This window comes from Tamandua tetradactyla, chromosome 5 (genome assembly GCF_023851605.1).
Source record: "Tamandua tetradactyla isolate mTamTet1 chromosome 5, mTamTet1.pri, whole genome shotgun sequence".
Classification (NCBI taxonomy): domain Eukaryota; kingdom Metazoa; phylum Chordata; class Mammalia; order Pilosa; family Myrmecophagidae; genus Tamandua; species Tamandua tetradactyla.
Window position 1 is genome coordinate 100,786,411 of NC_135331.1, and position 22,936 is coordinate 100,809,346.

Here is a 22,936-nt window from a genome sequence, read left to right on the forward strand (position 1 = left end):
GTCTAGCTCATTTATAGTAATATTCAGATTCTCTATTTCTTTATCGATCCTGTGTCTAGATGTTCTGTCCATTGATGAGAGTGGTGAATTGAAGTCTCCAACTATTATGGTATATGTGTCTATTTCCCTTTTCAGTGTTTGCAGCGTATTGCTCACGTATTTTGGGGCATTCTGGTTCGGTGCGTAAATAGTTATGATTGTTATGTCTTCTTGTTTAATTGTTCCTTTTATTAGTGTATAGTGTCCTTCTTTGTCTCTTTTAACTGTTTTACATTTGAAGTCTAATTTGTTGGATATTAGTATAGCCACTCCTGCTCTTTTCTGGTTGTTGTTTGCATGAAATATCTTTTCCCAACCTTTCACTTTCAACCTATGTTTATCTTTGGGTCTAAGATGTGTTTCCTGTAGACAGCATATAGAAGGATCCTGTTTTTTAATCCATTCTACCAGTCTATGTCTTTTGATTGGGGAATTCAGTCCATTAACATTTAGTGTTATTACTTTTTGGATAATATTTTCCTCTACCATTTTGCCTTTTGTATTATATATATCATATCTGACTTTCCTTCTTTCTACACTCTTCTCCATACCTCTCTCTTCTGTCTTTTCGTATCTGACTCTAGTGCTCCCTTTAGTATTTCTTGCAGAGCTGGTCTCTTGGTCACAAATTCTCCAAGTGACTTTTTGTCTGAGAATGTTTTAATTTCTCCCTCATTTTTGAAGGACAATTTTGCTGGATATAGGAGTCTTGGTTGGCAGTTTTTCTCTTTTAGTAACTTAAATATATCATCCCACTGTCTTCTAGCTTCCGTGGTTTCTGCTGAGAAATCTACACATAGTCTTATTGGGTTTCCCTTGTATGTGATGGATTGCTTCTCTCTCACTGCTTTCAAGATCCTCTCTCTTTGACCTCTGACATTCTAACTAGTAAGTGTCTTGGGGAACACCTATTTGGGTCTAATCTCTTTGGGGTGCGCTGCACTTCTTGGATCTGTAATTTTAGGTCTTTCATAAGAGTTGGGAAATTTTCAGTGATAATTTCTTCCATTAGTTTTTCTCCTCCTTTTCCCTTCTCTTCTCTTTCTGGGACACCCACAACACGTATATTTGTGCGGTTCATATTGTCCTTGAGTTCCCTGATACCCTGTTCAAATTTTTCCATTCTTTTCCGGATAGTTTCTGTTTCTTTTTGGAATTCAGATGCTCCATCCTCCAGATCACTAATTCTATCTTCTGTCTCTTTAAATCTATCATTGTAGGTATCCATTGTTTTTTCCATCTTTTCTACTTCATCCTTCACTTCCATAAGCTCTGTGATTTGTTTTTTCAGTTTTTCTATTTCTTCTTTTTGTTCAGCCCATGTCTTCTTCATGTCCTCCCTCAATTTATTGATTTTGTTTTTGAAGAGGTTTTCCATTTCTGTTCGTATATTCAGCATTAGTTGTTTCAGCTCCTGTATCTCATTTGAACTATTGGTTTGTTCCTTTGACTGGGCCATATTTTCAATTTTCTGAGCGTGATCCGTTATCTTCTGCTGGCGTCTGGGCATTTAGTCAGATTTCCCTGGGTGTTGGCCCCCACAGGTTGATAGATTTTTCTGTGAAATCTCTGGGTTCTGTTTTTCTTATCCTGCCCAGTAGGTGGCGCTCGTGGCACACATTTGTCTATGGGTTCCACCGTGAAAGTTGCTGTGGGTCCTTTAACTCTGGAAAACTCTTGCCATAGGGGAGGTTCGGCAGCCAAAGTGTCTTGGAAGAGTGCCAGCTGGCCCGGGGGTCCGAACGCGGGGAGGGTCGCCGGCGCCGCAGCACGCGAGAGCGCCCGACCGAATTTCCTAGTCGGCCCGGGGCGCCAAGCGTGGTGGGAGGGTGCCAGTTGTCGCAGCCCGGGAGAGTGCACTGTTCCCAGCCGGACCAGGGAGTCACGTGTTTGGAAGGGACCCCCCAGTCACCGTTCTCCGCAGTCTGGGGATTTCCAACCCAACTCTCTCAGTTGGTCCGGGGGGCCTCGCGTGGTGGGGGCGCCAGCCGCCGCGGCCCAAGGGGATCGCCTGCCCAATTCTGCCAGCTGGCCTGGGAAGGAGGAAGGAAGGGACTCCGGCTGCTAGCTGTCCCTCCTGGGAAAGCCCGCGCCCCTCGGTGATCTCACTGGAGCTGGTTCTCCCAGACAGTCAGCCGTTTCAGGATGGGGTACGCTGTCCCTTTGATCTCCGTCGTGGCTCCGGGAGCTGCTCTGTATTGTCTCCACTCCCCCAGTAGCTGTTCTGGAGGAGGAAAGGTGAGGGTGGCAAGGCTGTCGAGGCCGGTGGCGGAGGAGCCGGTGAAGGCGGAAGAGGGCACGGTGGTGGTTGGAGAGCCGCTGGAGCAGGAGCCCATTTGGAAATACTTTTAAATGTACAGAAAAGTTTTGCAAGAATAATATTAAGAGTACCCACATACTCTTTATCCAGATTTATTTTTTGTTAACATTTTTTCACATTTACTCTTTATGTCTATCTGTATCTGTTTATGCATGTGTATATATATGCATGTATATGTATATATATACCTAAATGTATATATAGACACTTTTTTTCTGAACCAATGAGAATAAATTGCATATATGATGGCCCTTTGCTCCTAAAATACTTTACTACATATTTCCTAGAATAAAGTTATTCTCTTACATAACCACAGCTTATTTATCAATTTCTGAAATTTAACATTGGCACAATACTTTAGTCTAGCATCCATATCAAACAGTTTTGTCAGTTGACCCCATAATATCTTTTGATTGTTTTGTCCAGTATAGGATTAATCTATGATTACATATTACATTTAGTTGTCATGTCTCTTTAGTCCCTTTAATCTGGAGCAGTTTCTCAACTATTGTTTATCTTTTATGATTTTGATATTTTGGAAGAATGTAGTCCTTTTAAAAATTTTAAATAGCTCCTCATTTTTTCTATGTATGATATTTTTCATTATTAGATTCAGGCTATGCATTCCCAGCTGGAATAACTAAGTGATGATTCTGTGCTCCTCAGAGTATTACATCTGGAGGCTCATGGTGTCCCTCTGTCCCTTATTTGTGACATTAATTTTGATTATCTGGTCAAGGGGTATTTTTATTTATCCACTAATAGTTAATTTTTTGTCCCTTTCTTCTACTAATAGTGGTTTGTGGAAGAGGAGATACTTTCAAACATGCAGTATTCTACTCTCCTCAAAAGTTCCCCTCAGTATAATTTCAATTTTAACTTTGCCATACCCTGCATTTTAGGTTTGTCTTATAAAGTTTTTCTCTTCAACCTGATAATCTCTCTTTTTGAGTGGTCAATTTTAGCTCATTTATAATTATTATGAGTAATGATATATTTGGCCTTTACTTCTCACCTGTTATTTTATGCTTTTTGTTTTCCCTTCTTACGTTTTTAAATTTTAGATATTTTATATATACAAAGGTGTATATAAAATGTACAGTTTAAAGAAGAGTAAATTGAACACCTTTATACGTATGATTCTGCTTTGTGCTTTCTTCTTCTTTTGGATTGATTGATTTTTGTTTGTTTAATTCCTTTTTTGTCCCTACCAGTTGGAAGTTACACATTCTGTTTCTATAGTTTTACCCTTATATTTTTAACCTGTGTGCCTGACTTGTTAGTAGCACTTTCCACCCTCCTGGACATTAGAAAATCTTGACTTCAGTGCCATTGTTGAATACTTTGAAATTATCTTTTTTAACCAACCAACTTAGTCATTATTCTTTTATTAAGTTGATGTTTAGATTTGTCCTCATACCAGTTATTTTCACCACCATTCCTTTCACATCTTTATCTTCTGAGTTCAGTTTTCTTCTTTAGAAGTTTTTTTTCACCGAGGGAGTATTGATGGTAAAGATTATCAGTTTCTATTTGTCTGAGAATGGCTTATTTTTACCCTCTTCAAAAAAATCTTGTTTCTGTGATAAATTTAAAACATACAAAAGTAGACAGAAGAGATAGCAAACTCCAGAGTGCCAACATAGATCCACTCATGACCAGTCTTGGTCATCCGTACTCCTACCTACTTTTCCCCACCCCCAAATCTAAAAAATAAGGACTCTTTTTATAAAAGCAGGGACAATACACTCATCAAATTTTTGGAAATTAATCATTCCTAATATCATCAAATATACAGTCATTATTCATATTTCATTGATTGTTTGAAAACTTTTTTAAATAGTTATTTTGTTTAATGAGACTCCAGACAAGGTCCATTCCTTGCATTTGGTTGAGTTATAACTTAAGTTTCTCTTAATCTATAGGTCCCCTCCCTCCCTTTGTCCCCTTTTGTCATTATTTTTGAAAGAAACTGAGTTGTTTGCCAAATAGAATTGTCCATAGTCTGGATTTTCCCAGTTACATCCACATAGTGTCCTCTAGGATGTCTTCTGTCTTCTTTATCTCTAGAAAACTGGTATTTAGACACAGAGGCTTATTAGGAATCCAGTTTGAATTTTAGGGCAAAAATACTTCATAGGCAGTATTTTGTACTTCTGTCATGAGGCAGGCATAGGGAAGGCTGAGACCTGAAGCCTCAGACCAGGTTTCTCTCTGTAAAGGCTCAGGTCCTGCCACCTGCAGAGACTCCCAGGAACAGAGCTTGACTGATAGTGTCCCTCATCTCAACCCCTAACCCTCACCTTTTCCCCTACTCTTTGTTTCCCTTCTTAACACTTTCCCAGGCCAGAACCATCCAGTCCTGGACACAGGACCACATCGGCGACTGCAGTGGACGTGGCTGGGCCGGGCTGAGATGCAGTTTGGGGACCAGACCTTGCATGTGTCCACCGTGCAGATGTGGCTTTTGCTGAACTTCAATCAGACAGAGGTGATTGCCGCCTTGACTTTTACTACACCCCCCCCATTCTTTTCCCAAACTCTGATACTCCTTTCAACCTCCCTCCCTCTTGTTTCCCTTCACTGTCTACTCAAGGAGATCCTGACTGACCCTGTTTCTCCTCACCAGGAGGTCTCAGTAGAGACCTTACTGAAGAATTCTGACCTGTCCCCAGAACTACTGCTTCAGGCACTTTGGCCCCTCACCTCTGAGAAAGGCCCTTTGACACTGCTTGAGGGTCAGGACTTTCCACATGGGGGTAGGTCAGTGGGGGCTGGTCTGAGCCTCCGCTCAGAGGGGGGGCGGTGAGGGGACCTCTGGGGAGGGTAGTGTAGTAGGGAATCAAGGGAATAGGGTCCTCTGAGCCCCCAGTCATCTACCTCTCTCCTTCCTTGGGAACCTTACTGGGAGTGTCTTCCAGGTATGCTGCGGCTTTGTGAGTCTAAGCCGCATCCCAGTGGGGAGGCCCTGTGGATGATACCGCCCCAGACATACCTGAATGTAGAAAAGGATGAGGGACGAACCCTGGAACAGAAAAGGAACCTCTTGAGCTGTCTTCTTGTCCGTATTCTCAAAGCCTGTGGGGAAAAGGGCCTTCATATTGATCAGCTGGTTTGTCTGGTAGGTAAGGAGGGGACTATGAAGTTAGGGGATGGAGATAAGGTTGGGGCAGTTATGGGGCTAGGGGTCATCATGAGGGAAGGTAAACTCCCTCAACCTGAGAGCTCTGTAAGGTGACATTTCCATCCAGTTTTTCTGTTCCTGATAGGGCAGGTGGGTAAAAAGGAGAGAATAAAATAGGACTATTTACTGGCGTCAGGCCCTGTCTTAAGAGTTTGCAAAAATTCTTTTAATCCTCTCAACAACCCTATGAGATAGATGTTTATTTTTATCCCATTTGACAGAAAAGAAAACAGGCACAGGAAAGTTTAGTAACTTATCTGCAGCTACACAGCTAGTGAGTGGCAGCACCGGGCATTGAACCCCAGCAGGCTGGTCCTAGTGTCTATGCACTCCCTGTCTCCCATGGGTAAAAGCGGTCTGCTTGTTTTCTCTCCTCCCTCCCAGGTGCTGGAAGCCTGGCAGAAGGGCCCAAATCCCCCTGGAAGCCTGGGCCACACTGTTGCCAGGGGTGTGGCCTGTACCAGTACTGATGTCCTCTCTTGCATTCTGCACCTCCTGGGCCAAGGCTATGTGGCACGGCGTGACGACCGGCCCCAGATCCTGATGTATGCCACCCCAGAGCCCACGGTGCCCTGCCGGGGCCAGGCAGACATCCCCTTCTGTGGCAACCAGAGCACTGAAACCTCTAAGCCTAGGTAGCCACCCCACATCCCCCTACCCCTGCTGCAATTCAAGTTAGTAGAGAGGCATGGGCTCTCCAGGATTTTCAGTGCAATGGGACAGGCTTGTATCAGCAAAGCCAGGTTCCCTTGTGAGAAAATTATTTCTTTGTCTAATCCTACTTTCCCTGTCCCTATTTCTCCTACTTTTCCGGCCCTCCTGCTGGCTTCCACTCCCACTGCCCCCTTGTTTGCCTTCCCAATGAGGAGTCTGACTGTCCCCATCTTCCTAGAGCCGGTCCTTAGGCAAGGGACCCAGACACACACTCCTTTATAGATGTTCCTCATTCTAAACAAACATGAAATATTCTGCAAATATGTACTGAGTGCTAACTGTGCATTCTGCTCAGTGAAAATATACAGACTGAAGTTTTCAGGAAGCCTTTTCTGCGGAGGAATTTAGTATAAGATTTCCCTAATTAGCCAGCACCCCTGAAGATTTTAACCTCAGACCCAGATCACCAGAAGTTATGATACTGCTTTTCATGTCAACTATTTGCATTGTAGGTAAAATGCATCATCTAGAATATCCTTTCTCAAATTTTAACATGCATACAAGTTACCTGGAGATCTTGTTAAAATGCAGATTCAGTAGCTCTGGGATGGAGCATTTCAAACCAGTCCCAGTGAAACCTATTCTGCTGGTCCACATGCCACACTTTGAGAAGTAAGGCCATAGATGACTGTTTCTCATCAGAGGTGCTGTTAGTATTTTGGGTGGGACCTACAGTGGGACTGTCCCATTCACTGTGGGCCCATTAGAATCCTGACCCCTGTGCATTAGATACCACTAAGTGGCCACCAGTCATTGCAGCAAGCAGCCAGCCCCAACCCCACATTTCCACACACTTTCATGGAGGGACATGCTCTGACAGTTGGTTCAGGGTGTTTATCCTAAGGCTGGTTAGGCAAGTGGGGAGTTGGGGGTCAGGGAGTGTTTAATGGGTTGGAGTTCAGTGGGTTGGGTAAGCAGGGCCATGAGGATACTAACTACTATCTCTTCTCTCTCCCAAGCCCAGAAACCGTGGCTGCCCTGGCATCTCTGCAGCTGCCTGCCGGCCGTACCATGAGCCCCCAGGAGGTAGAAGGGTTGATGGAGCATACGGTGCGGCAGGTGCAGGAAACGCTAAACCTTGAACCAGATGTGGCTCAGCATCTGCTGGCTCATTCCCACTGGGGCACTGAGCAGCTGCTGCAGAGCTATAGTGATAACCCTGAGCCATTGCTTTTGGCAGCTGGGCTGTGCGTACCGCAGGCCCAGACTACCCCCACACGCCCTGACCACTGCCCTGTCTGCATCAGCTCCCTGGGGCCCGATGATGACTTGCCCTGTCTCTGCTGCATGCACTACTGCTGTAAGGTGAGGTCCCACCAGCTCTCTCCTGCCCCTGGCTCTCCACTCAGATGCATTTCCCTGGGAGCTCTGGTGTTCTACTCCCAGAACTATCCTTTACTAATCTGAGCAGTGTCCCTCTTGAACTAGTTTGTCATCTGTAAATGGTGCCATTTGCCTTGGCTCTTTGAGGGGTGGTTGCTAGAATCCAGTAATATATATCAGTGGTTCTCAGACTTTGGTACATTTTATTAGCACCCAACTTGTAAAAATCCCAATGCCCAGGCTACACCCCACGCCAGTTAAATCAGAATATCGAGGTGAAACCCAGGTATCTGGATTTTTAATATCTCTTCAGGTGTTTTCCAATGTTCAGCCAAGTTTGGGAATTACTGACATATATATTTGAAATATACATGAAGGCACTTTGTAAATGAGAAATTGTTATTTAACTGGTGATAACAGTAGTTTGTGGTTTCCTCATCACCATTCCAGTGCCCTTATTTCAAAACACTATCGCTTCTTTTATCACAAACTCTCATCTACTATAAAAATATAAGGAAGTTGTATGTATCAGAAAATAGCAGTAACATAGAAGGGATGATGGGAGGTTAGGGCTTGTTGCTGGAAAGCTGAAGCAGACAAGGTCATAGATTGGGAGAGTGAGTAGTGTTCGAAGGCAGAGCGTGAGGAGTCTGAGGTGCAGAGAGCCAGGAGAGCTGAATATCTGGTATTCCTGCTTCCTAGCTCTTTAGAACTGGCGCCAGGCCCAACCACAGCAACCTGACAGGGTGAGCGCTCCTTGTCGCCATGAATTCTCGCTGCCCCTCCTAACAGTGCCTGCTCGGTGGGTGCATCTGGGAAGCATCCATTTGCATGTGCGTGTGTGTGGACTCTCTGTTTCTACTTCCCTTTTTTTCTGCTTCATTTACTCTTCCCACATAGTTGCTTGTGCTCCCTTCTGCCCTGGGTTCTTAATTATTTTCTTTAATACATTCATTTCCCCATTCAACTAATATCTGTCATCGACCTGCTATGTGCACAGCACTAGAAGCTGAAATAGAGAGTGAAAAAAAATCCAAGCACAAAGTGACCTGAGTGCTGATAATAATGGTATTATTAATGTTATTTATGTAGGACTCACTCTGGGCTAGGCATTGTGCTGTTTTATATACATTATTTTATTTAACTCTTATAATAGTTCTACAAGATGGGTATTTTTATCATTCCCAATTTTTTTTTTTGTATGCTGTATGATGGGGTCACATTTCATTATTTTTCCATGTGAATATCCCATTTTTGTAGCACCATTTGCTGAATTTTTTGTTTGCTTGTTTTGCTTGTTGGGAAGGGCATGGGCCAGGAATTGAACCCAGGTCTCCTGCATGGCAGACAAGAATTCTACCACTGAACTACCCTATCACCCTTGCACCCGTATCATTCCCAACTTTACACATAACAAATCGAGATATTCAGAGGTACAGCAATTTGCCCAAGGTCAGGATTTTAACTTTGTTAGTCTCACTCCAGGGCCCTTCCTCCACACTTTTATGGTAAGTACAGTGAAGGAAATACACTTGGGTGATGTCATAGGATGTGACTGCAGTTAGGAGTGGGGATGAGGGGTTTGCTGGTTCGTTAGATTGGAAGGTCAGGAAAGGCCAGTCTGAGAAGATAAATATCTGGGGGAAGAGTGTTCTAAACAGAAGGAACAGCAAGCACCAAGGAGCTGAACTTGGTGGCTGAGGCATGGTAGGTGGCAGAGCAGTGCAGGAGTTAAAGGGAGAGAGGTGGACCTGATGGGGATGGGATTGACAGACAGTGGATTTTATTTTCTCTTTCATATATATTTTTTCATTGTGGTAACATGTATATAACATAAAATTTGCCATTTTAACCATTATTAAGTGTACAGTTCAGTGACATTACTTTTACAACATTGTGCTTTCATCACCACCTACCATTACTATTACTTTTTTATCACCAAAAGTAGAAATCCTGTATCCATTAAACAGTAACTCCCCATTCCTCATTCCCACCAGCCCCTGGTAACCTCTAATATATCTGTCTGTATGAGTTTTCTTACTGTAGATATTTCATATAAGTGGAATCATACAGTACTTTTTCTTTTGTGTCAGGCTTCAGGGTTTATCCATGCATCAGAGCTTCATCCTTTTTATGGTTGAGTAATATTCCATTATATTTATATATATCACATTTTGTTTATCCATTCATCTGTTGCTGGACACTTGGGTTGTTTCCACCTTTTGGCTATTGTGAATAGTGGTGCTCTAAACATTGGTTACAAGTATCTATTTGAGTCCCTGCTTTCATTTCTTTTGGGTATGTACCTGAGAGTGGAATTGCTCAATCATATAATTCTATGTTTAGCTTTTTGAGGTATCCCCAAATTATTTTCTGACACTGGATTTTATTGATGGAAGCCATTGGTGGGTTTTAAGCAGGGGAATGATAAGACCCAATTTATATTCTTTAAAGATCATTTTGGCCATTGTATGGAGAAAAGGCTTGGATGGAACAAGAACGGACACATATTAGGGAGCTGTTGTTAAAAGAGGCAGGTGATGCTGGCAGCTTGGGCCAGGGGCAGTGGTGAAGAGAGAAATGGTTGATTTGGAGTACGTCTAGAGGTAGAACTAATAGAACTGAGCGGATGCGATAGGGGCTTAGGAAAAGAGAATCAAGATGGTCTGTGTTTTTGACCTGAGCCTCTAGGTAGAAGAAATGTGTTGTCTCTTTTGAGTTGGACGAAATGGCTCTGGAAGTGGGAGTTGAAGAACACATTTTTGAGGGGAAATTAAATCTGTTTTGGGCAGGTAAAGTTTGAGGTGCTTGTCAGGCACTTGTATGGGACTGGCAAGAGGACAGTGGATTTTTGAACTTGGAGTTAAGTGGTGAGGCGTGGCTGGCATCACCCAAGGGAAAGAGAAGCAAGTCCAGGGCACAGAGCCCTGTAAAGGTGTAGTGCAGGAAGCCTGAAAACCTGACTGAAAGAGGCCAGTGAAAAGTGTCAGCCGAGGAGGAACTTAGGATAAGCTTCAGCTGAGTCCCACAAATGGAAATGCAAGGGAACTCAAAGGAGGAAAATCTGGGGTCTGCAAATGGTTTCCCAGTGTGAAGGAGGACTGGCGTAGGGCAGGAGGGGTAGCACCGGGTAGGACACCACCATCCAGTTGGGTCGAACTGTGGGAACAACAGAAGCCAAAGCAAGCCCAAAGTAGAGGGGTTCCTTAGGGCAGTGGGTGTGGTCTGGACTGAATGCAAGGATTTCATCCTATGGTACGGTGTTCCCCTCATTGGCTGTGAAGTACCATGAGGCACCTGTATGCCTGCAAGTGTGGAGTTTGAATTTGGAGAAATTTCCCTTTTTATCTGAAAAAATATAAGAATTTTGCATTCAGCATCCTAGTTTAACTGGATTTGTTTCAGGACCAGAAGTGGTTTTTTGTTTGTTAGTTTTTGTGGTACTTTCCTTTGAATCTAAATAGTCCAGTAAGGTGCTTTACATTTGCCCTGTAACTTTGATCCATTGATACATGTACTCTCTTGGGGGGTTATATGATCATTTTGAAAAGCCCGCAGTAGGTAATGGGAGGGGAAGGGGATGGTAAGTGGAGCATCCTAGGCACAGAATGCTGCTGATGCATGTACCAGGTGGATTGAGAGGGGAGAAAGGGGAGGTGGGACGTCTACTTATCAGAACAGCCCCTTGCAGTAGTTTAGAGTAAAGGATAACAGCCTGGTTTAGGATGAGATGGTGATATGGGAGCAAGAGAAGAATTCAGGAGGCAAGGCTGTTCTGACACTGGTGATGGGGGAGTGGCAGTGCCACTGCTGAGCACTTGGGGTTTGCAGCAGGCACGGTATCCTGGGTGTCCTAGGCTTGAGTCTGGGGAAGTGGGGACAGCAAGATAGAGGCACTGCAGATAAGCCAGTGTGGCTAGGGTGAGAGACCACAGCTGTGTGTTCAGTGTCAGTGGGCCAGCCACCGAGTGGGGAAGAGGTGACCCACTTCTCTTTCTTTCTCTCTCTCTGGATCTTAGAATTTGAATCCTTCTCCTTTTCTTGGATTCTTTTTTATCCAGTCCCTCCATGTCCATCCCAACAGTAATGATAATTAGGCAGATAACCTGGCCCACACATCCTCAAAGACAACTCTACTTTGGGCCAATCCTAGGAAACTCTTGGAAGCTAGAAAGATTAGGGCCAGTTGTTAGGCTTGTCTCTGGGCAGTAAAATCATTGCAGTGGGGAGTGAGGTGGGCTGCTGGGCTAGATGAAGTCACCTTCCTCCTGTGCTGTTCCTGCGCCGTCTGAGCAGCCCCACTTTTCCTTCCCAGTCTTGCTGGAATGAGTATCTAACAACTCGAATTGAGCAGAACCTTGTGCTGAACTGCACCTGCCCCATTGCTGACTGTCCTGCACAGCCCACTGGAGCCTTCATCCGTGCCATTGTCTCCTCTCCAGAGGTCATCTCCAAGGTATCCACTCTCCTCTGAAAGGGGCCGCAGTGCAGAGTCACAGGGGCAGGCCCAGCTGACATGTAGGGTGCTGGGGGGCCTGGGAGCTGTGGGCAGGGCTGAGGAACGTTGTGGCATCGTGGAGCATCAGGCCCTCACTTTGTGGCTCCTGTGGCCCCACAGTATGAAAAGGCCCTTCTGCGTGGCTACGTGGAAAGCTGTTCCAACTTGACTTGGTGCACCAATCCCCAGGGCTGTGATCGCATCCTGTGCCGTCAGGGCCTGGGCTGTGGGACCGCCTGTGCCAAGTGCGGCTGGGCCTCCTGCTTCAACTGCAGCTTCCCTGAGGTGGGTACCCCGGGCCGCAAGTGAGGACTGACACACCTCCCTGCTTGGCACCTCCTTGGCACACACCTCCATGACTTGTCCTTCCTCATCTTCTGCTACCCAACTGAGCTCTGCTCCTCCTCCTTCATTCTTCCAAATGTGACCTGTGTCTCCCTCCGCCCCTCCTGCCTCAGGCACACTACCCCGCCAGCTGTGGTCACATGTCGCAGTGGGTTGATGATGGCGGCTACTATGATGGAATGAGCGTGGAGGCCCAGAGCAAGCACCTGGCCAAACTCATCTCCAAGCGTTGTCCCAGCTGTCAGGCTCCCATTGAGAAGAACGAGGGGTGTCTGCAGTAAGAAGGGTGGTACTGTGGGCAGTGGGGGATCAGAGGACAAGGGAGAAGTCTTCTGTGAGGTGGGAGGCCTGGCAATGAGGAAGAGGTGGGCTTCTCATAAAGCTCGGCAAACAGGGGCAGTCACTCCATCATCCCTCACTTGGCACCCTTCAGAATGACCTCCTGGATCTTACTGGTACTTGCCTGCTTCTTTTTCAGATTTTATTCAAATTTATTCATTTATCATATATTCCATCCAAATTAAACAATCAGTATCTCATGGTATCATCACTTAGTTGTGCAGTAATCATTATCACACTCACTTTTAGACCATTATCATTGCTCCAAAAAGAAAATTATCAGATAGACACAAAAAAAGAAAACCCTAATCACCTCATATCCCCTATTATTGACCCATAGTTTTGGTGTGGTATGCTAGTTACTGTTGATAAAAGAATTTTAAGGAACTACTGTTAACTATAGTCAATAACTGGCAATAGGTAATTTTCCCCACATACCACTCTGTTATTAACTCTTTGTATCAGTGTTGTATATTTGTGGTATTCACCCACTTTTAAGTCTATACTGTATGGAGAAATTCAAAAGCAAGGTGCATTCAGTAGGGATTGAGGAGATTATAAGGCACAGGGAGGGGACATAGGCCAGGGGCATTGTTAGTGATGTGCCCAGGGCTCTTGGCATTCCTGGGGCAGCTCTGGCCAGAGGCAGGAGCCCTCTGACCAGCGAGCTTCCTCCATAGCATGACCTGTGCCAAATGCAACCATGGGTTCTGCTGGCGCTGCCTCAAATCCTGGAAGCCAAGTCACAAAGACTATTACAATTGTTCTGCCATGGTAAGGAGACGGCATCAGGTATTGGGCAGGGGACCAAGGGTGGACAGGGTGGGTGCTGCTGCCCAGATCCTGGGAAAGGAGGGCTTTGTGTTCAGACACAGCCTAAAAGCTGCTGGGACAGGGGCTCAGTGGGAGAGGGAGACGCCATCTGGGGCCTCAGGTTCTGGAAGTTCTGTAGATGGTGGTCTGTTCAAAAGGTCTAGTCTGTTCACAGCTCCAGTATAGGGCTTCTCATACTGAGGCAACGAACAGAAAGGGGAGGGAGGGCTGGACATTCTAGGGGAACACCACGGCAGAGCAGGGAGGAGCAAGGACTCGAGTCAGATCCACTTGGTTGTGGGGCTTAGAGCAAGTCCATTTCTGTCGCTAAGCTTCAACATCCTCATCTATAAAAGGGGGTAATAATATTACCTGATACAATTATGAGGACTAAGTGAAAAAAATCTAGGTAGAGTATAGAGACGCCTCCATAAGTGGTAGCTATTATGATTGTTAACCCCATCCCATCCAAAGCACCCACTAACCCTCTCAGCCTGTCTTCCCCAGGTAAGCAAAGCAGCTCGCCAGGAGAAGCGGTTTCAGGACTATAACGAGAGGTGTACTTTCCATCACCAGGCCCGGGTGAGTAGGGAGGAGACAGCTGGGTCAGTGAGGTCAAAGGAGGGGCCGAATGGGCTGGATGGGGCAGGACAGGGGTGGAGCTGTGCCTGCTGCTGCTGATACACCTTCCTCTGGACAGGAATTTGCTGTGAACTTGTGGAACCGTGTATCTGCCATCCATGAGGTGCCCCCACCAAAATCCTTCACCTTCCTCAGTGATGCTTGCCGAGGTCTTGAGCAGGCTCGAAAGGTTGTAGTGGGTGGGGAGTGGGGAGTGGCTCAAGGGGGTCGGGTGGACTCGAGTGGAGGGATGAGAAAGCTGGTGTGGGGGAAGGCTCAGGCAGAGCTGGGGCTGACTTGCACCCCCCTAGGTGCTGGCCTATGCCTGCGTGTACAGCTTTTATAGCCAGGACACTGAGCACATGGACGTGGTGGAGCAGCAGACTGAGAACTTGGAGCTGCACACCAATGCCCTGCAGATCCTCCTCGGTGAGCCCTTTCTCCTGTCCTGCTTTTCTGCTCTAAGCAGCCCATCCCAACCAGACCAACAGGTGGGTAAAATAGTATCTCTTCCAGCAGCACCACCTTCATTCTGCCTTCTTCCTCTTCTTAATTCTTCACAGCCCTTCCACCACTGGCTTTACTAAGTTAAGGTATAAAGTATGTGCTGTAAGTACCTGCAAGCACAGCTCATCACCTGACATTTTATTCAATTGCAGTCTATCCTCCACCACTAAAATGTAAGCCCCATGAGAACGAGTGTCTAGAGCACTTGGTAGAACCTCAGTAGGTATTTGTTGAAGGAAGGAATGACTGAGAAGAAAAGAAGGGTAGGGAGTCTCTGTGACTTAAACCCCCTCTCACGCAGAGGAGACCCTGCTGCGCTGCCAAGACCTGGCCTCCTCCCTGCGCCTCCTGCGGGCTGACTGCCTCAACACAGGCCTGGAGCTGCTCCGGCGGATCCAGGAAAGGCTGCTTGCCATCTTGCAGCACTCTACCCAGGTATCCTACCCCAACTTGTACCCTCTTCCCCTATACTTGGCAGATCTGGGTTTCCTCCTATGCCCAGCACAGCTCCTGCTCAGGGGGAGTCCAGAAGGAAAGGCAGTGAGCATGGGTGCATGTTGGGAGACCCGGGTGTGTATACAGACTGTTGAATGATATTGGAGCCTGACACTTAACCTCCCTGGGTCTCCTCCAAAATAAATGTTTGGTTCCCCAGATCAGGGTTATTTGGCCAGGTGTTCATCAGATTCACTTGGGGGAATTTTTCAGCTGTACAGATTCAGAATCCTAGGGGTGGGGACCAGGGGACTGGGGTCCACTGGAGTAAGGGGTCTCTGAGCTGCTTTCCAGTTCTGATACTTGATGTTGAATCTAAACTATGCGCCCTGCCCTCAGAGAGCTTACTGACTGCCGAGACAGAAAAGACAAAGACACATATAGTAAGCTCCATAAGCACAGGGGCTATGCCTCCCGTCATATCCCTGGAGACCACTGGGTTACATTACACCAAAGACAGTGGTGTAAGTGCTGTGGGGAGGGAAGAGAGAAAGAGGCAATGGGAGCATTCCTCCCAGGGGGCTGGCACCCAGTAGGCCTTCAAAAAACATTGGATGAAGGAATGCTAGGCATGAAGGCACAGTGTCCTCCACTTCCCTACCCCAAATCTCCGTCTCCTTGCCAGGACTTCAGGGTTGGCCTCCAGAGTCCAGCAGGATTAGAGGCCCAGGAGGCCAAGGGATCCAACACGCCCGGTGATCAGTGAGTAGGAGCAGGGTGGTCAGCTCCATGGAGGGGGCAGTGGGAGAGGTCAGCCTTCCTCTGGAGCTGAGGGCAGCCTTCCTCTCCCCAGGTCCCAGGGCTGCTCAGGCCTGGAGGTAGATGAGGATGAGGAGGAAGAAGACGAGGAGGATGAGGACGATGTGCCTGAGTGGCAGCAGGATGAGTTTGATGAGGAGCTGGACAACGACAGCTTCTATGATGAGGAGTCTGAGAACCTGGACCGAGAGACTTTCTTCTTTGGCGATGAGGAGGAGGACGATGAGGTCTATGACTGATGGGCAGGATGTAAGGAACACCTGACACCACCCTAGAGTCCTGGGGCCAAGTGGGCAGGGAGGGCCCTTGCCCCTTCCCACTGTTCCTTAGGGGAGGTGACTCCCAGTGTCACAGCACCTTCTTCTGTTTACTGAATAAACTTGTTTTTTACATAACGCTCTGGAAGTAAGCCAGGCAGCTTCACTGAAGGCTGGCTTCAAACCCCACTTCTCCCTCCCCTCCGGAACATCCCCTCCTGATTCTTTACCATTTTCTGTAGGCCTCCAGGGTTTTCTGGAGTTTTCTGCCCAAAGCAGACACATTTCACCTAAACTGTTAAAGGGAAATCAAGGTCCTCATATTACCAGGCCAGGTGCAGATGGCTCACTTGTCGCACAGACCCAGCCCAGCTTCAGAGGCACAGTCAGCCTCCACTACCTACTTTCCTCAAAACTCTTAAATGCTCCTGGTTTGAGCATGAGGGCATTAAGAGGTAACCTCATCTTGGAGGCTGCAGACTTTTTTCTTTTTTTTAAATTAATTTTAAAATTTTTAAAAAATATAACACAAGTACAAGCATTCTTAGCATATGATCATTCTGTTTTACATATATAACCAGTAATTCACAATATCATCACATAGTTGCATATTCATCATCATGATCATTTCTTAGAAAATTTGAGGCCTGCAGACTTTTAAAAGGTCTTTCTATATCTTAAAAAGAAGTGGGGCAGGGAAAGGACCTACCTCTCCTTCCAACCATGAACAGAGTTAGAATTTTAAACATACCTTTTAATTTGGGGCTAAAGAGCAGGAAGGTAATCTGGGATCAGATGAATTTAATAAAGTGGGAATAAGTCAAGTGGTTGGGTCAGGGGCGACAGCCACGTGCTCAGGAGGAACAGCCTCAAAGTATTGATCCAGCAGGGCCTCTACCTCTTCCTCTTCATAGTCCCACACCTGGAACTGCGAGCCATCTGCTGCTCCCCGGATCATAGCGGAAAGCACTGGGAGGAGTGGGGGAAGGTGAGGGTGTCTCCCTTGCACATCTCCCCACTCCATTCCCTTCCCCTGTCTCTTAATGGGGGTCGGCGCTGCCCTCAGAGCCCACAGGGGGAAGGTAAGGGGCAGGTCCACAGAAGGCTGGGGAGGGAGGGGTGACCACCGCGGGCGTGGAGTGCTCACCTCGGCCAGACTTAGGGCGGAACAGGCACAGGATCGGCTTATTGAGGGCCACGGCCCGGCCCAGCTCGTAGCCTACACCCAAGGATGGCTGTGTCACTTCTGCCACGACCACTGGGAAGAAAGATGAGGCTGAGAAAAAGAGTCAATGTCTATAGCACTTGGGGCTTGTAAGGAAAAAATGACACGGTCTGGTTGTGATGAGGAGAGAGCTCTAGGGAGTCCTCAGTGTAGAGGGCAGGGATGTCCAGGGGAATCTCACATCCCAGAGGGCAGCTGTGATTGGGAGGGAAGACCACTCACCATCTGCCTGCTGCAGCCAGGCCAGGTCCTGCTCATGGATGAGCCTGTCACCCTCAGCAGTCTCCTCCCCTGTGGTTGAGGGAAAGCTGGTTCTCAGTACTCAGTAATGCTCTTCTACCCTCACTGCCCCCACATCCATCCTCCTCAGATGCTAGATGATCTCCAGTGTCTCCTCCAACACTACAGTTCTGTGAAAAGGAGTGAGGAGATGCAATATCCACAAAAGAAAGCCAATCCTGTCTAAGGTGGGTTGTGTGATCAGGGCCAGATGAGCAACACAGATGATATTACAGGAAGGACTAAGTCACTTTAAGTCCAAGTGATTAGGAACGGTGCAAGGGCTCTTGGCCTTGAGGTGGACAGAAGGACCAGCAGGCCAGGTGGGACAAATGGCAGGTGTGAGGAATGGCGAACAGCCAATAGAATCTAACATGGTCCTTCTCAAGCTGTGGTGGGCAGGGAATCACCTGAAGAACATGATAAGGAGCCTGGACCTCTGTGCTCTAAGCGCTCCAGGTGATTCTGATCCATACCAAAGCTGGAGAACCACTGCCCTAATGCAAGGTAGACTCGTAGGAAGAGGTGGACATAAAGACAGGAGAGGCAAACTGGGGTCAGAGAGTTTCAGCTTGATTAAATGTTACCCTCCAGGATGGCGAGGATCACAGTCACCCACCTCAGAGCAGAATGACTGGAAAGCTTGTTTAAAATGCCAAATCTCAGGCTTTATCCCAGATAGCTATATCAATTACTGGGGCTGGGAAATCTGCAGTGTAAATAAGCTACCCTGGTGGCACATAAACACACTGAAGTTCAAGAATCAACAGGCAGCGATGGAGGTACCATGAAACCAATGAACCTTAAGCTTCAGAGTCCCTCACTTGCACAGGCCCTTTCCAATCCCGTAGAACTGTTGTCTTATTAAAGGTCTCCCAAAATTATGTAAGACCCCACAAAATGTGCATCTGCCCCTGGCTGTGGCAATGGGAAACCACTTATAGTTTTCTCAGTAGAAACACAAGAGTAATAGAAATACAATTTTCTAAATGAAAGGGTCAGAGAGATTCCAGATATGTGGATCAAAGCCAAAATTTATGAAGACCCAATAGCCAGGAACACACCATACAGGATGTGAGAGAGAGGCTGAGGGTGACTGGGAGAACTGGGGTCTCTCGAGGTCTATGTGAGGGCCGATGCCTTAACAGGAAAGGGAGAAAAGCAGGAGGAGAAGCTTCATCGCAGGTGGGAGTAAATATGCCGAACTCTTGTTTTACATTTTTATGATGATGGCAGGTCTCCCACCTGATGCTGCCCAGCAGGCCCCTAGATTGTGAGAAAGGTGAAGAACTCTCCTGAGGGCTGGTCATTATCTGTGGGGGGTGAGAACCAGACACTCTAGGATTAACAGGTAGAGGAGTCTACAAAGGAGAAAGGCTGAAGGGCCAGAGAAATGGAGGTCTCTGTTAAGTCACAGAAGCCAGGGAAGGAGAGGCCGACAGGAGCTAATGGGGGAGAAAGGAGCCCAGGTATAGCCTATGAACAGGCAGTGACAGGTCAGTATCTCCCACCAGAGTGAGCGCTCATGTTTTTCTGTGAGCTCAGATTTTCAAAGCACCTAAACAAACTATGCAAAGATCACATAAGCAAAGTCAGTTCGCACAGGGCCAGAGGGGTAAAGAAGCAGACAATGCCAAGGAAATTACAAACATCAAGGATAAACTATGTTCAAAGGATGATTAACAGGCAAGGAAGAGGAGGCCTCCCGCGTGTAGGTGAGAACTGAGCAAAGCTGTCCGATCCACCCCCATTCTGTTCCTCCCTACAAATGCTCCTGCAAGGAGCTGAGGAATGGTTTCCAAGAAAGAACCAAAGGTCTTAACTGAAGGACGACACTGGGCTCACACCCGCAAGTGTATTCACACATAGGCAGCCGTAAGTCCGGTGGCAGATTTCCTTCCTGAGCAGGGGCGCTAGAGGGAGCTCTGGGGGCAGGAGAGCCGGCTCCGGGCAATGGGGATGCGCCGCGGGGTCACGGCCGGTTACCGCCTACCGGGACCGCACTTTCCTTGGTGAGGGGTGCAGAGTCGGACCGCTTCTCCCGCCAGCCCGTCCCCACCCGTTCTCGCCGCGCTCCAGGCGACCTCACCGCGCACGCCCAGCTCAGCGGCGGCCACGTGCTCAGTGAGCACCGTCCCGAAGCGCCGCAGCCGCGACACGATCCGACCGTACAGCGCCAGGTCCTCGCGCCCGCCGCGGATGCTCCCGCAGAAGTACAGGGCCTGGCCGCCCGGCTCCCCGAGGTCCCGTCGCTCCCGCGCTCGGGACACCGTTTCCGCCATCGCCGCCGCCCCCACGTACCGGCCGCTCCGCCCAGACGAACTCCGCGTCCACGTGACCCGCCACCCCGCTCCGCTGAGCTCCGCGGCCACGTGACCCGCCATCCCGCCCCGCTGAGCTCCGAGGCGTACGGGCGGGGAGTATCGCATCGCCCTGCAGATGCCGTCGACACCCACATGCCTCTCCTGTTGGAGACCTCTTAGGACCCCCATCAACCTCCCGGGCTTCTCATTCGGGTACCTGATAGGGATCTTAACTTTGATTTGTGCGGGCGGAGCACCTGATCGTTGCCACCCCACCTGCTTCTGCTCCCCGGTACAGTCCTCCCGATCTCAGGTAAAGGCAGTTCCGTCCTCCCAGCTTCTTAGGCCCTAAACCTTGGAGTTACTCTTGGCTCTTCTCTTTCTGTCAAACCTTACATCTATTCCATCAGCAACTCCTGTCTCCTTGCCATATATTTCCAGAATCTCCTGCTGCCACCCTCATCCAAGCTCCCCCCTTCTCCCCACCACTCTTTTTTTTTTTAGATCTGATAATCCATCTTAATTTTTATTTTTTAACTTTCTCTGCTTTTTAAAAAAATTTATTACTTAGAGAACAATAACAACAAACAAAAACATTAACATACGATCATTCTGTTCTACATATATAATCAGTAATTCTCAATATCATTACATAGTTGCATATTCATCATCATGATCATTTCTTAGAACATTTGCATCAATGCAGAAAAATAAATAAAAAGACAACAGAAAAAGAAATAAAACGAAAACAGAAAAAAAAGAATATACATACCATACCCCTTACCCCTCGCTTTCATTGATCGCTAGCATTACAAACTAAATTTATTTTAACATTTGTTCCCCCTCTTATTTATTTTTATTCCATATGTTCTACTCGTCTGTTGACAAGGTAGATAAAAGGAGCATCAGACACAAGGTTTTCACAATCACACAGTCACACTGTGACAGTATATCATTATTCAATCATCCTCAAGAAACTTGGCAACTGGAACACAGCTCTACATCTTCAGGCAGTTCCCTCCAGCCTCTCCATTACATCTTGAATAACAAGGTGATATCTACTTAATGCATAAGAGTAACCTCCAGGATAACATCTTGACTTTGTTTGGAATCTCTCAGCCATTGGCACTTTGTTTCATTTCACTCTTCCCCCTTTTGATCTAGAAGGTTTTCTCAATCCCTTGATGCTGGGTCTCAGCTCATTCTAGGGTTTTTCTCAATCCCTTGATACTGAGTCTCAACTCATGCTAGGATTTCTGTCCCACCTTGCCAGGAAGGTCCACGCTCCTGGGAGTCATGTCCCACATAGACAGGGGGAGGGTGGTGAGATTGCTTGTTGTGTTGGCTGGAGAGAGAGGTCACATCTGAGCAACGAAAGAGGCTCTCTTGACTCCCCACCACTCTTAATAACCTCCCCACAGGACCCCCACTCCCTTTCTCAGTCTTTTCTCTACTCAGTACCCAGAGTGATCCTATGAACAAGTTAGTTAGGTCACGACCCTCCTCTGCTTCCAATCTTCCAAATGACTCACATGTCACTCGGTAAAAACCAAAAGCTTTACCGTGGCCCACACGGTCCGGTATGATCTGGTCACCCTCTTACCTCTCTAACCCCGGTTCCTATTACTCTCACTCACTTTTCTCCAGCCACAATAGCTTCCAGGCCGTTCCTCAAACATGCCAGTCATGCTCGCACTTCAGAGCAGTGGCATTTGCTGTTTGTCCGCTTGGAGCTCTTTTCTCCTGGAGAGCTTCATAGCTCACCCCCTCACCACCTCCCTCAGGACTTTGTTTTATATGTTACCTTCTCTCACCACCCTATTTAATATGGCAGCCTCTATCCCCCTTTACTCCCTGCTGCCCTTCCCCACCTCTCTTTTCCTCCATCTCCTGCTCCATATTTACTTTGTTGTCTGTCTTTCTATGCCCGAAAGAATGCAATTTCCCAAGAGGGCAGGGATTTTTGTCTGTTTTATTCACTCCTGTATCCCCAACTTCTAGAACTATGTCTGGTACATAGGACGTGTTTGTCACATATTTGTTGAATGAATGCTGGATTAAATTAGATAATGTATTTTTTAGTACTTTGTGATCTGCTCTGCCCTGAAGTAGGTGGATGTCAGCAGTATCTTCAGGGAGACAGGCAGACACACCATTGCTCACCAGTAATAATAGTGATTCCCCCTCATTTTACTAGGAAAACTACATAGATATATGACAAAAGATTAAGAAAGAACAAGAAGGTATGCAGTGGAAAGTGGGTCCCGAGACTCCCGGAGGGAGAGCACGTCCATCGTTTTTTTCTGTATTCTTTCTGAACAGTAACTGTGGTAGTTTGAAGCTGTTATGTACCCCAGAAAAGGCCATATTCTTTTAATCCATTCCTGTGGGTGCAGGCCTATTGTAATTATTTTTATAATTGTACTATTTTTTAATAGTAATTATTGTTACAATTGATGAATGATTATTAAAATAGTTCTATCGTCCATTTTTGCATTAGGTGTATTTTTCCCATATACCACCCTATATTACCACCTTGTATTAGTATCATACATTTGTTATAATTCCTGAAAGAACATTTTATACATAGTCCGTCAACAATAGGTTCCATGTGCTGTACAATCCTATGTTTTATCTTTTAATTTTTATTCTAGTAATATATGCAACCTAACGTTTCCCCTTTTAACCACATTCACCTGTACGTTTCAGAGTTGTTGAGTACATCACGGTAATGTGCTACCTCACCACGTAGGTGGGACCTTTTGATTAGGTTATTTCAATTTAGATGTGACCCACCCCATTCAAGGTGAGCCTTAATGTTTCACTGGAGCCTTAATGTTTTACCTCTAGAAAACTATAAGACACATACAGAAGTTAAGAGAAGTTTTATATACATAAAGCACATATACAAATTA

The 22,936-nt window shown here is 46.7% G+C and overlaps 2 protein-coding genes across 3 annotated transcripts in view; one reads left to right on the forward strand and one right to left on the reverse strand.

Moving 5' to 3' along the window:
* CUL9 (cullin 9) overlaps window positions 1-16,616 on the forward strand; it is a 43,052-nt gene extending 26,436 nt beyond the window's left edge. Inside the window, exons 26-40 of one of the 2 annotated variants that reach the window (XM_077161865.1) lie at window positions 4,705-4,850; window positions 4,956-5,118; window positions 5,281-5,480; window positions 5,928-6,178; window positions 7,217-7,562; window positions 11,896-12,036; window positions 12,199-12,363; window positions 12,537-12,700; window positions 13,443-13,536; window positions 14,083-14,157; window positions 14,276-14,386; window positions 14,508-14,625; window positions 15,005-15,138; window positions 15,824-15,900; window positions 15,992-16,616. In XM_077161865.1, coding sequence (XP_077017980.1) covers window positions 4,705-4,850; window positions 4,956-5,118; window positions 5,281-5,480; window positions 5,928-6,178; window positions 7,217-7,562; window positions 11,896-12,036; window positions 12,199-12,363; window positions 12,537-12,700; window positions 13,443-13,536; window positions 14,083-14,157; window positions 14,276-14,386; window positions 14,508-14,625; window positions 15,005-15,138; window positions 15,824-15,900; window positions 15,992-16,196 — 2,390 coding nt within the window. In that variant the 3' untranslated portion in view covers window positions 16,197-16,616. The remainder of the gene's footprint in view (window positions 1-4,704; window positions 4,851-4,955; window positions 5,119-5,280; window positions 5,481-5,927; window positions 6,179-7,216; window positions 7,563-11,895; window positions 12,037-12,198; window positions 12,364-12,536; window positions 12,701-13,442; window positions 13,537-14,082; window positions 14,158-14,275; window positions 14,387-14,507; window positions 14,626-15,004; window positions 15,139-15,823; window positions 15,901-15,991) is intronic. The other variant, XM_077161866.1, reaches the window with a different exon arrangement.
* A 331-nt stretch (window positions 16,617-16,947) lies between these two features.
* On the reverse strand, window positions 16,948-20,013 carry DNPH1 (2'-deoxynucleoside 5'-phosphate N-hydrolase 1). Its single transcript, XM_077161868.1, has 4 exons — window positions 19,808-20,013; window positions 17,662-17,730; window positions 17,362-17,472; window positions 16,948-17,183 (listed from the first exon to the last, which is right to left on the reverse strand). The coding sequence occupies exons 1-4, from the start codon at window positions 19,998-20,000 to the stop codon at window positions 17,035-17,037; spliced, it is 522 nt and encodes a 173-aa protein (XP_077017983.1). The 5' UTR covers window positions 20,001-20,013; the 3' UTR covers window positions 16,948-17,034.
* Between the last annotated feature and the right edge of the window lie 2,923 nt (window positions 20,014-22,936).

Bases quoted from the DNA above. Each gene is read 5' to 3' on its own strand.
- DNPH1 (XM_077161868.1), bottom strand. From the start codon at position 20,000: ATGGCGGAAACGGTGTCCCGAGCGCGGGAGCGACGGGACCTCGGGGAG. The intron at 17,731-19,807 runs GTGAGGTCGCCT...CCTCAACCACAG, and splicing joins CGCTGAGCTGGGCGTGCGCG to GGGAGGAGACTGCTGAGGGT. The intron at 17,184-17,361 runs GTGAGCACTCCA...CACTCCTCCCAG, and splicing joins CCGCCCTAAGTCTGGCCGAG to TGCTTTCCGCTATGATCCGG.